Below are 14,719 nucleotides of genomic sequence, written 5' to 3'. Positions count from 1 at the left end.
AATGCATCTGAGTTTATACTGTTTCAGTACCATGAAACCTGATTCTATGCAATTTATCTTCTAAGTAAATATGCAGGGACAGGCCAAGTGACTGATTTTATTAGACATCTTTTTCCTGTTGTTTAAGAGACACAGGACAAAATTTAGAAATCCAATGGAGGATTATGGACCAAGCCTTCAGTTGTATTTGTGCCTACCTCTTTCTGAGGTACTCTGACTTGATGGAAGAGCTCCTGATGTAATTTAGAACTAGAAGCTTGCCTGAAATATAGAAGCTTCTTAGCTACTTTGAGGACCTGGCCAGATACTTTTCTATGCAGTCCATTTTTTTTTTTTTTGTTTTGTTTTTTTAAAAAAGATGATTTCAACAACTTCTTCATTAGTGTATAAGGAAAAAAAAAAGTAATGAAACTTTAAAGAATTTCCAGTAAAAAGCAGATGAGGTTTGTAGGCTTCCTATGTTCTCATCCATGGGGCAGTACCAAAGATCATGTGGCTGGGTGGTGTTATTGGAGGGCTGCAATGTGTCCAGTGCCTGTGCCAGCTCTCTGTAAATTCCATGTCAGGGGAATTCTTCCCGTAAAATCAATCTTGAAAACCCTTCAAGATTCCCTACAAGGTTTCATAAGTAAGTATATGAATAAGTATTCAGTTATATTTTTATTAGAAGACACTTAATAAGGAAATAATAATTTAATACCTTAAATTACTTGGACACATCTGGGTTACTTGGACACAGCCTGCATGGAATAGTTCAAAATGGCAATGAAACACTAAAAACAACAAGAACTTATAGCCTCATGCCCTTATTTGCATCCACAAGTTCTTAGAAAGTAGTCAAATATCTATTTGTGCAAAAAACTCTCCCACAGTGTCTATAACGTGCCATTCCTCAGCTTTCCTCTCCAGGTCAGGAAAAGATCTCTCCCATATCTGAGTCTTTTACTAATATTAACTGTATTTCCAAGTTTTACATGTTTGTATCACAGGAAGACATAAAGCCTCCTAAAAATATTGTTATAATATCGAAAGAAAATAATCCTTTGGGAAGAGATGAACTCAAAATTTTTCCTGTTAGGCTTGTCACCACCTGACAGAAAGTGTATAACACCCCCCTCCCCCCCCCCCTCCCCTCCCCTCCCACCCCCCCACCCCCCGGCCCCAGCATGTATCTAACAACAGTATGAGAAAGAAAAGGAGAGGAGGGAGAGAAAATTTGCTATAATCCTGGCAAGCCACAAAGCTGTGAACTGTCGTGTTCAATTGTTGACAATGTTCTCAATTGTACGTTTGTGTACTATCAGTGTCATGCACATGTAGTCTGTGGCAGTAAAAGAAAAATAATTTTGATGATAGACATTTTGCAACAGTTTGCTCAACTAGATAAGGTCTAATTCAAGACCAGATATGTCACAGGGTGCAAAACAGATTTGTCTCCATTGTGACTTTGCTGAATTTGAGGATTTTCTTTACGAAATTCCTGCTTCAGATGCAGATAAATCCAGTTCCAAGTTGCAGGGTTCTCCTGCTTGGTAGCCAATTATTAGTATTTGTCAAACTGCTCTGGTGCTCAGCACCACAGCAGGCAAGAATTTTGTGCATTTTAGTGAAGTTTCTCTGTGCCAAGACAAAAAGTTCTACCATTTCTGTTTTTAAAGCAAAAAACCATGAAGATAGTTACTCCTGGCTTACTAGGAAGCAGCTCACAAATCACAAACTTTCTGACCTCTGCTGAAGTCAGAATGTCTTTTTACCCTTAAAATTGTGTCTTCCACTTACATTTATAAGCAAGCTGCTTTCTGGCTGACATTCCACGCAAGTCTTGCTTCCAAGTTTATCAGGATATATCTATTCAATCAGTTGTAGAAATCTGTTCTCATTGCCTAGCATTAATATATATAAGGTGAAAAGATTTCATCACCAATTGCCAAAACGGTGCTACTGTAATAGGTTAGAGCCATTAGACCATATTCTTAGTTTCACTTGAATGTTTTTCTTATATAAATTTTCTTATTATTTGTTTTGTTTCTGTCCATATCGTGCCATTACCTGGTTCCCTTTTACTGATATTATCTCTTCAAATATCCTTGACATTTTTTTCCTTTCAAGTGAGTAGTTACTAATTTATCAATGCAAAACAGTACCATCAACCAGTGTATTAAATTTTTTTGTTGTTGTTGTCAACTTTCTTTATAATATGTTTTCTGAGCAGCTACAAAATAAAATTGCCTTCTTTTCTGGGTGTTTTCCCCTTGCCCCACTTTGGCAAATAGTAATTTACTCTGGGTTTCAGAATGGATTGAAATGATCATACTCAGTTTTTAAAATCAGAAAAGAAACTTCACAGACTACAGAGTATTGTCATGGCAAACCAGAATTGTTGTATATGTTTAAATCATAAGGAAGATGGTACCACTTGAATAGTATCACTTTAATCACTATTGTATCTTGAAGCAGAAATGGAAAAGGTTTTTGGCTTTGTCTCTATTCCGTTGTGAAAGTGAGCAATTTTAGTCGTCTCTTGGTGGAAGAACAGAAAATATCTTAAAAGGGTCTTTGGATATATTCAAAGAACACTTCCTATAGAGACATTCTGGAGAGGTCAGTTAATGCCTGTATGCTATTGACGTTGCTGCTCTTCCTTTTCTAATGGTGTTAATAAAAACTTCTGAAAAGTATGAGCACAAGGTGAGCTACTGGATCCATTTAAGTTGATGAGAAACCTGTAATTGACTTTTGGTAGAGCCTAGCTTTCCATTCTAATGCGTGTCCTTTATTTACAAGTTTTGGAGATGTGAATATGAGATGACTTTATGATGGCAAAGTGGAGCAATATATGCAGACTGCATGTAGCTGCAGCAGCAATACTATGAAAATTTAATGTAACTACTCAACATAAATTTATTTTTTGAGACAGCAGACTTGTTTTGGATTCAGCCCAGAAAATCATTAATTGGGTACTTAATTTCATGCATGCAACATCCATTCACTTGGAACAACTCCTAAACTTAAACACATGACCCACATTCTTGGGGTTTTTTAACTGTATGAAGCTTCTTGTATTGCTGTCTGGTTCTTTAATCACCTGTGAATGCTCAAGACCTGACATTTTTGTGAATATTGCATATAGTCAGTTTGCTCATTCTTTGCAGACCTGATGAAAGATTTGTGTATACAAAACCTCCTCTAATAAAAAGCAAAGTCCCTTTCTATGAACTTTTAATGCTTAGATCATCATAGCTATAATTGGCTTTAAACATTAGGTGTTTGAATGATGGTAATGCTCTAAAGATGAAAGGGGATAAATGATAAACTTCCAAGTAAACAGTTTGCATCAGAATAGCAGTGTCTGATTGTGGATTAACTCTGCAAAAGATGTAAGATTTTAGCATTGCCATTTGCGTGAAGACTTGCATCCACATACATTTCTTGGATTTAGCTTATCATGGTACCACCAAATGAAGTGCTGTTTAAAGTCAAGCATTTTTATGCTTCAGTTGATTTTGTCATAAAATACATGAATGAATACCTTGTTATTAAGGGGTGGCGTTGACTGTTAGATGCCTTTGCCTCCAAGAGTCCATTCTGGAAATCTGATGGTGAACTGGGCTACAGATACACAAGTATATCTCATGAAATGTACCTTTTGCCTCTAAAGATGCTTGTATGTGTTTCTTTAACTGGTTCTTTTCTCCAGGAATGTCAATGACACTATAGAAGAGGTTAAACTTACAACTCTGTGAAAGAAAGGCTGGGGATCTTGTTTGAATGTGTGAGATCTGAGTGGGTGACTGTGCAGTTTGCACCGAGGGTGGTCCTTTCTCATATATACTGTACCGCTTTCAGCAAGCTAATGTGATGCTGAGTACTAATCTGTGTTTTGGGAGACAACATATCCTGATTCTACTGAAGTGGTACAAGTTTTTTTTTTTTAATTCATTGAATCTGAAATTTCTGGGCAAAAGCCTTTTTGTAATGCATTGACAGACTTTTCTGGGTTAATACTTTATATGTCTTGTCATATATTGATGTTGATGGGATGCTGTTTCTGTCACAGAATGCTGACATGTAATTAGAAAATACAGTATTTTTGTGGTAAGGCTTGACCAGACTTTACATCTTTTCATTTTTTGGTGCTAATTAGTAGGCAACTTATGATAAACTTGCATGCAACCTTAGCAGTAAGTCCCTTTCATGGCAAAAAGCAGAAAAGAAATAAAACCACACTCGTTTATTAAATAACTTGTTCAACCCAGGACATGGTGTCCTTTTCTTTCAACTGAAGGTTTAACTGCCAGAAGGAAAGAGAGGTAGTGGAGTTCTACAATGTTATCTGGATTATGTCTATGAACAAAATTATTAAGATAAGCAAAATGGGGCAGTTTGTCAAATAAAAATGACAACAGTGATTAAACGTAAAGACCACAATAAGTCAGTCCAGGTAGCTAGACTATCAAATATAGCTATTTTTCAAAATGGAACTTACATGAAGCCTTATATTGATTGATCCAAAGTCACATAATAGAGGAAAATAGCAAAAATCAACATCAAGCAAAAATAAATTATAACGTAAAAAATGATAAGGGATCCATGCTTGTTTGAAAATGAAATGTTATAAAAGGTGCAAAAATACATCAGTCCTTCAAGAAGAAATAAAATACATGGAATTTTCTTTAGAAAATATAATACGTAGCTGCCATAATTTCCAGAGCATCATATATCATAGATGTTTGTTGGTAACATATCAGACAGGTTAAATAAAAATTCCATTAGGTTTCAATATACTACAGAAAATTGAGAGGTTTTGTTAAATATTATGCTAAAAGAACAAGTACTGAGGGTTTACAGCTTACACAATATAATCACAGCTCCATATATTCTGTGGCAGGCTGAACCAAGCTTTATATCAAGAGTGTCCATGGCATTATATTTTGTTGGTACATATTTATGGAAATACAAACTCCTGGAAAATGTAGGTTTTCATTTAATGAAGTATTAATTTCAATACTATATGAAAAATGGCAGGAATAGCTCTGTTTATATATATAAAAATAATAGCGCTTGCTCTATTAATGCTATTAATGTAATTTTTAATGCAACCAAAAGTTTCCAGGAAAACATATAGAACTAGTTACTGCTGTTGAAGAAATATCATTTTACCACTTAGTGTTAATGTTACCAAGTTGTTTCAGCGTGACAGGTGACTGCACGTGAAAGCAAAGTGTTTAGGAACTTGGGTGAACATTGATGTCAGTTTATTTTAAAACGATCTGGTGGTTGGTGTTTAAAAGACTATGACTTATTTTGGGATGGTTTGAGAACATTTTGGGTGGCATTTAAGCCTGTGGGACATTGTTTTAATTCTGTGCCTGTTAAATTCCTTTTGCACAGAGTTTGTTGTAAGGAATGTCAGCAGTATTAACAAATCTTTCTGACTGCAGAGAAACTTGAAATATTTGCTTGGGATTTGGAATTGTGACAATAATTTGAAACCACAAAGTAAATGCAGTGTAAAGATGGTGCCAATTTCTTCTGTATTCTGCCATTGCTACAATCTAGACAAGTCACTTTGCTTTCCTTGTTGAGAAGGAGGTTCTGCTTTGTTGGAAAAAAGATTCAGTATCTGGGAAATTTACAGTACAGAAGTGAGTGTTTATTGCTAGTAGTCAGTCCTCAAAATGACAGAATAGTTTGGAAGTGAGAAGTGTCAGAATAAAATGTGTGCTTGCCTGATCTGAATCAGGAGTGAGACATTTCCATTGTAATGCATCACCAAGGCTTTTTTAATGCAGTGGTCAGATTTCAAAATTATATCTTTGAATTGAGAAACTCTGAACCTCTATTGCATTTCTGAAAGGTAAACTTAATCGTGTAGCCATTTGTAGTAGGATAACTTCAGTAAATCTCCCTGAAAAGATTTCCCCAAATTTTAAGCTCTGGCAGCACTATGAGGTTATATCTAGAAAAAAACAAAACAAAAAAACACACTCCACAAGCAAACAAAAAAATCCACTAGAAATCCTAGTCTAAGCTGGCTCTGATAGCTCCAAGATGTGAATGTGAACATTTTAAGTGTCCATGGTCAAATTAAGAGGAAAGTCTGGCAGTACTGCAGTAAGTTTGGCCATAAAATATAAGAAAACAGGACTTGATTCTTAATAAATGATAATAAAAAAATCCTTCTCACAGGTTCAAGATTTATTTTATTATTTTCTAATTTTTTTTCATACTTTATGCTGGTGCTTGCATTTTGCTCACGTTGGAAGTGGAAAATATATTTGGTTTGGGGTTTTTGGTTCCTAATTATTTTCTACATTCTAAAAAACCTTCAGTCAAAGACCAATGAAATTGTTTTGCTACTATATAGTGTATATATATACACTATAGTATATATGTAATATTATATATAGTATATAATATTTTTTATATATATATATTATTTAATATATATTATTATATTATATATAGTATATATTATAGTATAGTTTTCCAGGAATTATAGAGATAGATTGTGATGGTGACATGTGATTAGAAGCGGAGAGACACAATTTCCATTCTAAAATACTTCTTTTGGTTAACATTCACAGTCCTTTGACATTCACTTTAGCTAGCTGCATGGTTTTATGAACACTGGTAGTGTGAATAATTGATTCAGTACAGAGAGCTTTATTTAACACATTTATTTCTTTAACAGATATATTTTACATTTGTAGTTAACTTTCATTGTGTTAAAGCTTTGTTTCTTAAAATATTAATTCCTTTAAAAGTATGTAAATAAAAAGCTTTAGTGCACCTTATTATATATTTAGTTTTCAGTATGGAAGACATATTTTTAAAGATCTTTGAAAAATATTGGACTAAATTTTCTGTTGGCTTAAATTGGAAGTTTCATTTTCCAAGGTTCTCCCAGCAATATACTCTCAGGGCATTACAGAGTTATAACAAAGGAAATATATATATATTTTTGGTGGGAGTTATAAAATCTCTGATTTTGGGAATGGTAACCTGGTATATATTAATTATCATAGCTGTGCATTGTCACTTCAGAGATTAGTTCGTATGTAACCTAAGAAGGAATCAAGCCACTGTCTGGTTCCAGCCTCGGTGTCATCTGAAACTGTATTTTTAGAATGAAAATTTCATTCAATACCCTGTCACTGTTAGAAAGGTGATGAACACTTTGGGAGGTAGTTATTTCTGATATCCTTTTTCCTATGAAATGATGACTAAGAGATAAGGCTGGCAAAAAGCTGAGTAAAAAACCCCATGCAATTCTTATTTTTCTAAGTGCTTTGGGAGAAATAAAGTGTTTGATTAATGAAATGTCTTTTGTATCTGCAAAATGTAACTAAAATAAAGCACCACTTCTTTCTAGCTAAGTAACCTGAAACAAGTCACTGTTGTGGACATATCAGCAAACAAGTTCCATTCTATTCCAATTTGTGTACTCCGGATGTCTAATTTGCAGTGGTTGGATATTAGCAGCAACAACCTGAAAGATCTCCCAGAAGACATAGACAGGTAATTTATGTTTTAATTCATTGACAGGCTTGTGAGTTATAAAGCAAATCCAGAAAGTAACAGGTTTCCAAGGGACACCATTAATGAAAAATCACACGAAAAAAATCACATTTGGAAATGCATCAGATAGTTTTGAATGTAAGCTTTACAATTATTATTGATAGAATAGGTTTATTTCGTACTGAGTTGCCAGTCTTGATACTAAAGCATCATAATCAGGCACAGACATGGCAAAATAAGGTTTTCTTTGTTTGACTTTGGGTTTTGAATTTTGAGACTTAGGCTCATGTACATTCTGAAGACTCAAAAATGTCAGGATATCTTGTGCCCAGTAAACACATACTCTTATTCAGACTCAAAGTTTCAATGCCTGCATTGTCAAAGAATGTCAATAAGCTAACATGAATCCTGTGATTAAATTGACAAGTTGACAGTAAACTGAAACTTTACTAAATATCTTTCCCTGAATTCAAACAAACCAAATGGGCCTGATAAACAATAGCCTGCAACAGTGTTTTAGGAATGGACCCTTCTGGTCAAATGGTACAAACTTGTTTCATCGGTTTTCAATGTTTTTTGTCTTCTAAAAGCTCAGCCACAAATTACTATTGCTTTAAGAAAAGCCAAGGAAATAAAATAAAGGCAGCCCAATGCCTTTTTCTGGAAAACATTGACATTAAATTGATTTCAGTGGGATAACTTCAAAGAACCAAATGACCAGGAACTGGTCTTTCTTTTGCTCCCCACAGTACTAATTACTAGTGAAAAACAGTAGATGGGAATTTGCTGCCTAGCAGAGGTGTATCTAGCTCATAAAAACCAGCATATGGCCAAACGTGTGAGCTGGTGACCCATATTTTTCATTAGTTCTGCAGCACACACGGTGAGCCTTTATATCATGTTCTGTCAACATCTTCTGTATGAAGCACATTAATTTTTGTAACATTTTAACTTGAGCATGCTTTTGAGCACTTGTCAGAGGTATGCTATTAATATCTATAATATTGAACCATGACTGGAAATATCCATTAAAGTTGATGATGATTTGTGAAAGTGTGATATGAGTAATTTTTAAGCCAAAGATGGTACATGTAATTGTTCTCTTTTACACAAGATTAAGTCTGTATTACTATTTTGGATAGATGTTCCTGTCTAAAATAAATATTCTAAGTTACCTTTATCTTTTACATTTTTACAGGTTAGATCAACTGCAGACGCTTCTCCTACAGAAAAACAAGTTGACTTATCTTCCACGAGCTCTGGTCAATATGCCAAAGCTCAGCTTGCTAGTTGTCAGTGGTGATGACCTGGTTGAGATACCCACAGCTGTCTGTGAGTCAACCACAGGCTTAAAGTAAGTAAAAGTGAAGAAGAAAGGAACGTGTTCTTCAGAAGATAAGGTAGATGCACCCAGAAGACATACCTTCACAAGCATCAGTTTCTACCACACCTGGTGGTCAAATTCTGACCAAATTTACATCAGAGTCTTTAAGGAGGCACTAGAGAAACTGGAAATTCCAGACAAGCCTCATCTTTCTGATTTTCATCTGCCAGTTCCCCACATAGTGCATCTGTATGTGTTTGTATTCCTGTGTAGACTTGGTCATAGTAGCTCTAATTGAAGCCACAAAGCTATGTCCCAGAGTGGGACCTGTAGTCTGGCGGTTAGCTGTTGATAAGCTCAGTGCTGTCAAAAGTGCTCTGTGGGGAGTGGGAACCATGGCTGGATAAAAGGCTAAATAGTGTTGTGGTTCATATATTGTTTGTTGTGAAACAGCACCTGGTTGCTGCATGCAGAGTAAGACTAAAAGGCCTTTTAATCTACAGTTACAATGATCTTACATTTCTGCAGGCAATGCTCAGGTCTTTGGTTATGAAGCCTTTTGAGACTCTACACTGGTTCTTGCTGGGATGGAGTTAACTTTCCCCATGGCATCCCTTATAGTGCTGGACTTTGTATTGGTAGCTAGAAAAATACTGATAACGCAACAAGGTTTTTGATTGCTGTTGAGCAGTGCTCCAGCTGCATCAAAGCTGTCTCTTCAGCCCTTCCCCACAAAGGCCAGTAGGCAGAGGATGAGCAAGGGGTTGGGAGGGTACATACCTGAGACTGCTGACTCAAATTGACCAAAGGGATATTATGTACCGTATGACATCATGCTCAGCATTGTTGCATATATTTTTGTGTTAATCTCTCTCTAGATTCATAAGTCTCAAGGACAGCCCAGTTGAAACTATTGTATGTGAAGACACTGAAGAAATTGTAGAAAGTGAACGTGAACGAGAGCAATTTGAGAAAGAGTTTATGAAAGCATACATTGAAGACCTAAAGGAAAGGGGTGTGTGTAACTTGCAGTAAACTTCCTGCTGTCTTGGATGTAAATGCAGAAATACATTTAGAGCATTAATTTTTAACATTACAAGCAATATCCTTAAACTCTAATTGTCTGTTATGGTATTAAATAAGACTGAAAGTGAGAATGTCCAATGGGTTTTATTAAAAGTTTGGGCCCTAACTAAAACACCTGTTATTGAACAAATGTATATAAAATTAATAGTGCATTTTTACATGCACTAACCTTAATTCAATAATAATATATGCAATGATTATCCTAATTCTCCAGATTTAATTACATTTTTTGGGATTAGCGTTAGGGATTTTGAATTCCTGCAGAAAAAGTGATTTTGAATTCCTTCTCAAAAAGAAATACAATGTATATATGAAATGCTTTTTGCATTGATAGAATGTTTTTTATTTGTATCAATGCACTAATTGCTTAACCACTGTAAAATTATTGTAGCAAAAATCACTGCACAATCTTTAATGCACAGCATCGGGAAGTTTACATGTTATTTTATTTTGCTAGTCTGACTTATATTTGTCTTAATCAAGTAACTGTCAATCTCTGTAGTCTTGTTTAGTAAAACGTTTTAGGAAACAAATGCAAACCTTCCTGTCAACCAAAATACCCGATAGATTCTGTTTCAATCTCTTTGGGATTTTGTGCACAGAAATGAATTTTGGTGGAATGAATCTTTTGGTATCTTTTCGTTCCTTGAATTTCATGTAAGTGGCCTGTGCAGTGGTCCTACAATATCTGGTAGAAGAGAAATGTAAAGGCAGGCCACAGGATGCAGCTGCAGCATACTTTTCATGTTCTGATACTAGACTTCTGTACTTTGATGTCCATAAACTGCAAATTTGAGTATTCAAGCTGTCTACTTCTAAAGTGAAGTCTGCTATAAAAGTGCCAGATTCTGATAATGGTAGCAACAGTGGTTAAAAGGGAGAGAAGGAATGGAGGAAAAACTGAGATCATAATTTGGCTTTAGAGATACTTGTGAAATATGTTGTGATGGAGCTGTATCCGTGTACTTGTGAAATGTGGAGTTTAAGATAATGCCTACCAGGTTGCCTAAAACCTGCATTTGGCCCTGTCAGGCACAGGCCAGCTTTATACTTCTTTGAGGCAAAGCAGCTCAGGGATACACTTTTCTGCCTTCCTAGGCAAGACTTACCTCCATGCTTTTTATGATGAGGTTGGATCATGAATCAGTCTTGGATTTCCTACTGCTGAACTCTTGTGCTATAGATTATACCAATACTTGCTTTTGAAAAGCAGACTGGAGAAGGAATAGGTTCTGTGTAATACAAGCCAGCTGAATTTCTGACAGATAGCACAGAGATGACTTGTAGCATACTTTTGAAATAAAACCAAACCTAGCTGTTTCTAGCTAAGGTCTCCAATTTATTTGTGCCAGATTACACAGCTGAAGTCTAAGATGTATTTCTTTTTTCTCTTTTTGCAGATTCTGTGCCTTCCTACACTACGAAAGTGTTACTTAGTCTTCAACTTTGAACATCACTAGTGGATATCAGAATAACTCTGTTTTTATCCACCTGAATAGAAAACATTGGAAACCATAGATGGCCATAAGCACTTCAAAATCATCATGAGTTTTTTAATTTCTAGTTGTTCCTGGTAACTACAGATGAGACAAAGAGCAGTAGAGCTTTCATAAGATGCCGTTTCACATTTTAAATCAATGTATTTTCAAGTCCGCAGCAACAGCCACTAATTTAGGTATAGACCCTCTGAAAGTAAATATTCACTGTAATAAAGTATAACACAGGCATAGATGCCTTGAGGATGAAGACATTATATGTTGTAGTTGAAAAAGTGGGACATAAATCATCACCTTAAAAAGAGATTTCATTTTATAAGGGCGGGAAAGGATTAATTTAGAATATGAATGTGATCTGTCATATTCTTAAGACCATATAACACATTTAGCTCTTTACAGTATCTAAAGTGCAAACACATACATAGATGTTTGCATTTACTTTCTGTTCTTCAAGGATTTTCAGTTTAGATGTTTTAGTTTAGATGAGTTTCAACAACTTTATATATAAAAACTGTAGCAATTCTGATGCTTTTTTCAAGCCTATTACAAGCTTTTACCTGTTCCCAAGTTCAGGTACCAATGTGACTGAAACTTCCGGGCTGAGCAGTCTTATGATGTAATTGTATTAAATCAGATTTTAAGGACTAAGAAGTATGACAAAATAATATCAACAAAATGATGATAAAGGCCTTCTACTAATGGTTTTAGATTACAGCATTTTGAGGACATTTATTGGAATTTTCCAAGTAGTCTAGGAATGAGTTTGCTGCATAGAAACTTACTTTGCTTGCAATTTAATAATCTGTTTATATATAATTATGTAAGTGTACATACTGTAGAGTTTTGGAAATCTAGTTTTGCATATACTTTTTGTTTAATAAATCAAAATTTTTAATCTAAAAAGAATTGGGACTTTGAGAATTTAGATTCAAATTAGACAAATAAAAGAATTTAAATAGTCTTGAACTTATGAGTACAGCTACAGGAAATATTTATGTCTTGCTTTTTTATTAGAGATGAGCTATGTCTAGTTTTGTGCAGTAAAGTGCCACTTAAGTCAGTCATATTTAAAAAGCAAAGAAACGAAGCATGTAGTCTTCAAGACTTCCATATTAAAAAAAATAATGGTTTTGATGTTTTCTTCCCTTTTTATTTTTTAGCATTCATTCTTTGAAAGAAGAGAATTTGTAAATACTAGGTGTGTTATTTTTCCAGTCACAAACTTCTGCAGTGATATAACTACCCAAAACGAAACTCTCTTAAATTGATCTCTAGGTGTTAATACTGATTTTAAGCAAGTTCTAGAACAAACAGAGAGTTTTAAAAAGTCCCAAGAAAACTTGACATTGATCTGAAGGAATAATGGAAGATCAGAAACTTTTTTTATTTTATTGTGAAGATATTGAAATATGACAAAATAGTGGCAATCAAAGTGGGCTTATAGAAATCAGACCATCTGAAACTACCCTACCAAACTTTCTTTTAATGAAATTATAAATTTGGTTGATTAACTATTGATATTTATGTAATAAACTTCTGTAAGACATCTGATTTGGCATTACTTGAAATTCTATTTCTAGATTTCTACTGTAGTCTAACATGATTCACTGAAAACCATAGGAACGCAGTGTCCCATCCACAACTTCTCTGGGAAACCTGTTCCAGTGTCTCATCATCTTCATCATAAAAAATTTCTTCCTTAGATCCGATCTAAATCCATCCTCTTTAAGTAAAAACTGTTACCCCTTGTCTGGTCATTACAGGCACTGGTAAGAAATCTTCCTCCATCTTTCTTATAAACCCCCTTTATATTTTAAAAAGCTGCAACAAGGTCTCCCTGGACTCTTCAGGCTGAAAACCCCCAACTGTCTCAGCCTTTTGTCATAGGAGAGGTGTTTCAGCCCTCTGACTTTTTTTGCGGCCTTTCTCTGGCACTGCTCTAATAGTGCCATGTCTGTCTTGTACTGGGGACACCAGATCTGGATGCAGTACTCCAGGTGAGTGTCTCATGAGAGCAGAGCAGAGGCAGAGAATCACTTCGCTTGACCTGCTGACCATGCTCCTTTTGATGTAGGATATGAGTACCTTTATGGTGTTCAAGTACACATTGCTGGCTCATGTCCTATTTTTGCATCCACCAGTATCCTCAAGTACATTCCTCCAGGGCTGAGAGCTTTTGTTCCTAGGTCTTGTAGAATGTTAATTCCTAAAACCTTATCCAGCAAAAGAAAGGATTATTTTAGTCATAGAATTTGTCAAGTACCTCTGTTTAAGGGGAAGATGGCATATATGTGCAACTGTTTCTGTTACACCTAAGACATCCAGTGGGTAATGTCAGCTATAACTCAAAGTCCTAATTTTAACATAACTCCATTTGAGTTCTGCATCTATGTCCTGTACAACAAAAACTGTGAGAACATACTTATCACATGTTGTTAAATATAATTTTAATAGTGTCATCCATTGCAGTACAAAATCTGTGTGTCAGAAAACACCTGATTTTGTATTTAATCTAACTTTATTGGTTTTCTACAACTTGGTTTACTCATAGTTTACTTTGAACTATTATCTTTCTTTAAAAAACACTTACAGAGCCAAGCATTCTGCTATTGGCACATTGCATATTTTCTTTTTCTATTTCTGAAAGTGAGTATTTTTATGAATGAAATAAGTGTGTGCAGTAATGGCAATTTATGTTATTTTCAAGCTTCTGTTGCCAGATATTTAGATACCTGAAGGAAAGCAATGTGTTTTTTCTTCTGGGCTGCAATGTTGACATGCATGTATTGTGTTCAGCATTTTTATGAGTTGCGACTGGCTGCCAAATGCTACCTTCTTCATACTCAATACTTTCCTTCTGCTTCACAAGTAGCTGCTATTCAAAAGCAGCAAGACTGGAGAAATTGGAATATGTATTAACTGGCTCAATGTGCAAAAGTAATCAGATAATTACTTTTCATTGTGTTTCTTTTCTCTGTTTTCCATTGGGTTTGTACATTATGTTTTTTTTCATTCTTTACAGAGCTCCAGACAAGTGGAGGTTGAGTCAGCCTTTGCCTCTGTGTATTATCTAATGATATAAAACAACATGTTTAGGAAAAGCAATGTGTTACACTGTCAGGGTTTAAGCTGACAAATATATGTGGTGCTCCTCCGAGCTACTGAAGCTGATAGTACTTGTCAGATCTTTTGTGTGTACACTAGTTCTGGTGTTATGCACACAGGAACACCACAACATTTTTCTTTCAGATTTCCTACAGGTTTATGAATGGCACAAAATGTTATTCAGTGT

The 14,719-nt window shown here is 35.1% G+C and overlaps 1 protein-coding gene across 1 annotated transcript in view; it reads left to right on the top strand.

Moving 5' to 3' along the window:
• The window catches only part of LRRC2 (leucine rich repeat containing 2), a 52,332-nt gene extending 40,951 nt beyond the window's left edge, over nt 1–11,381 (top strand). The window contains exons 5-8 of the mRNA XM_040580580.1: nt 7,376–7,521; nt 8,720–8,875; nt 9,724–9,860; nt 11,332–11,381. Of these exons, the coding sequence (XP_040436514.1) occupies nt 7,376–7,521; nt 8,720–8,875; nt 9,724–9,860; nt 11,332–11,381 (489 nt within the window). The remainder of the gene's footprint in view (nt 1–7,375; nt 7,522–8,719; nt 8,876–9,723; nt 9,861–11,331) is intronic.
• Nucleotides 11,382–14,719: the final 3,338 nt, after the last annotated feature.

Source organism: Falco naumanni, chromosome Z (assembly GCF_017639655.2).
Source record: "Falco naumanni isolate bFalNau1 chromosome Z, bFalNau1.pat, whole genome shotgun sequence".
Lineage (NCBI taxonomy): Eukaryota > Metazoa > Chordata > Aves > Falconiformes > Falconidae > Falco > Falco naumanni.
This window is presented reverse-complemented; position numbering and strand designations above follow the sequence as displayed.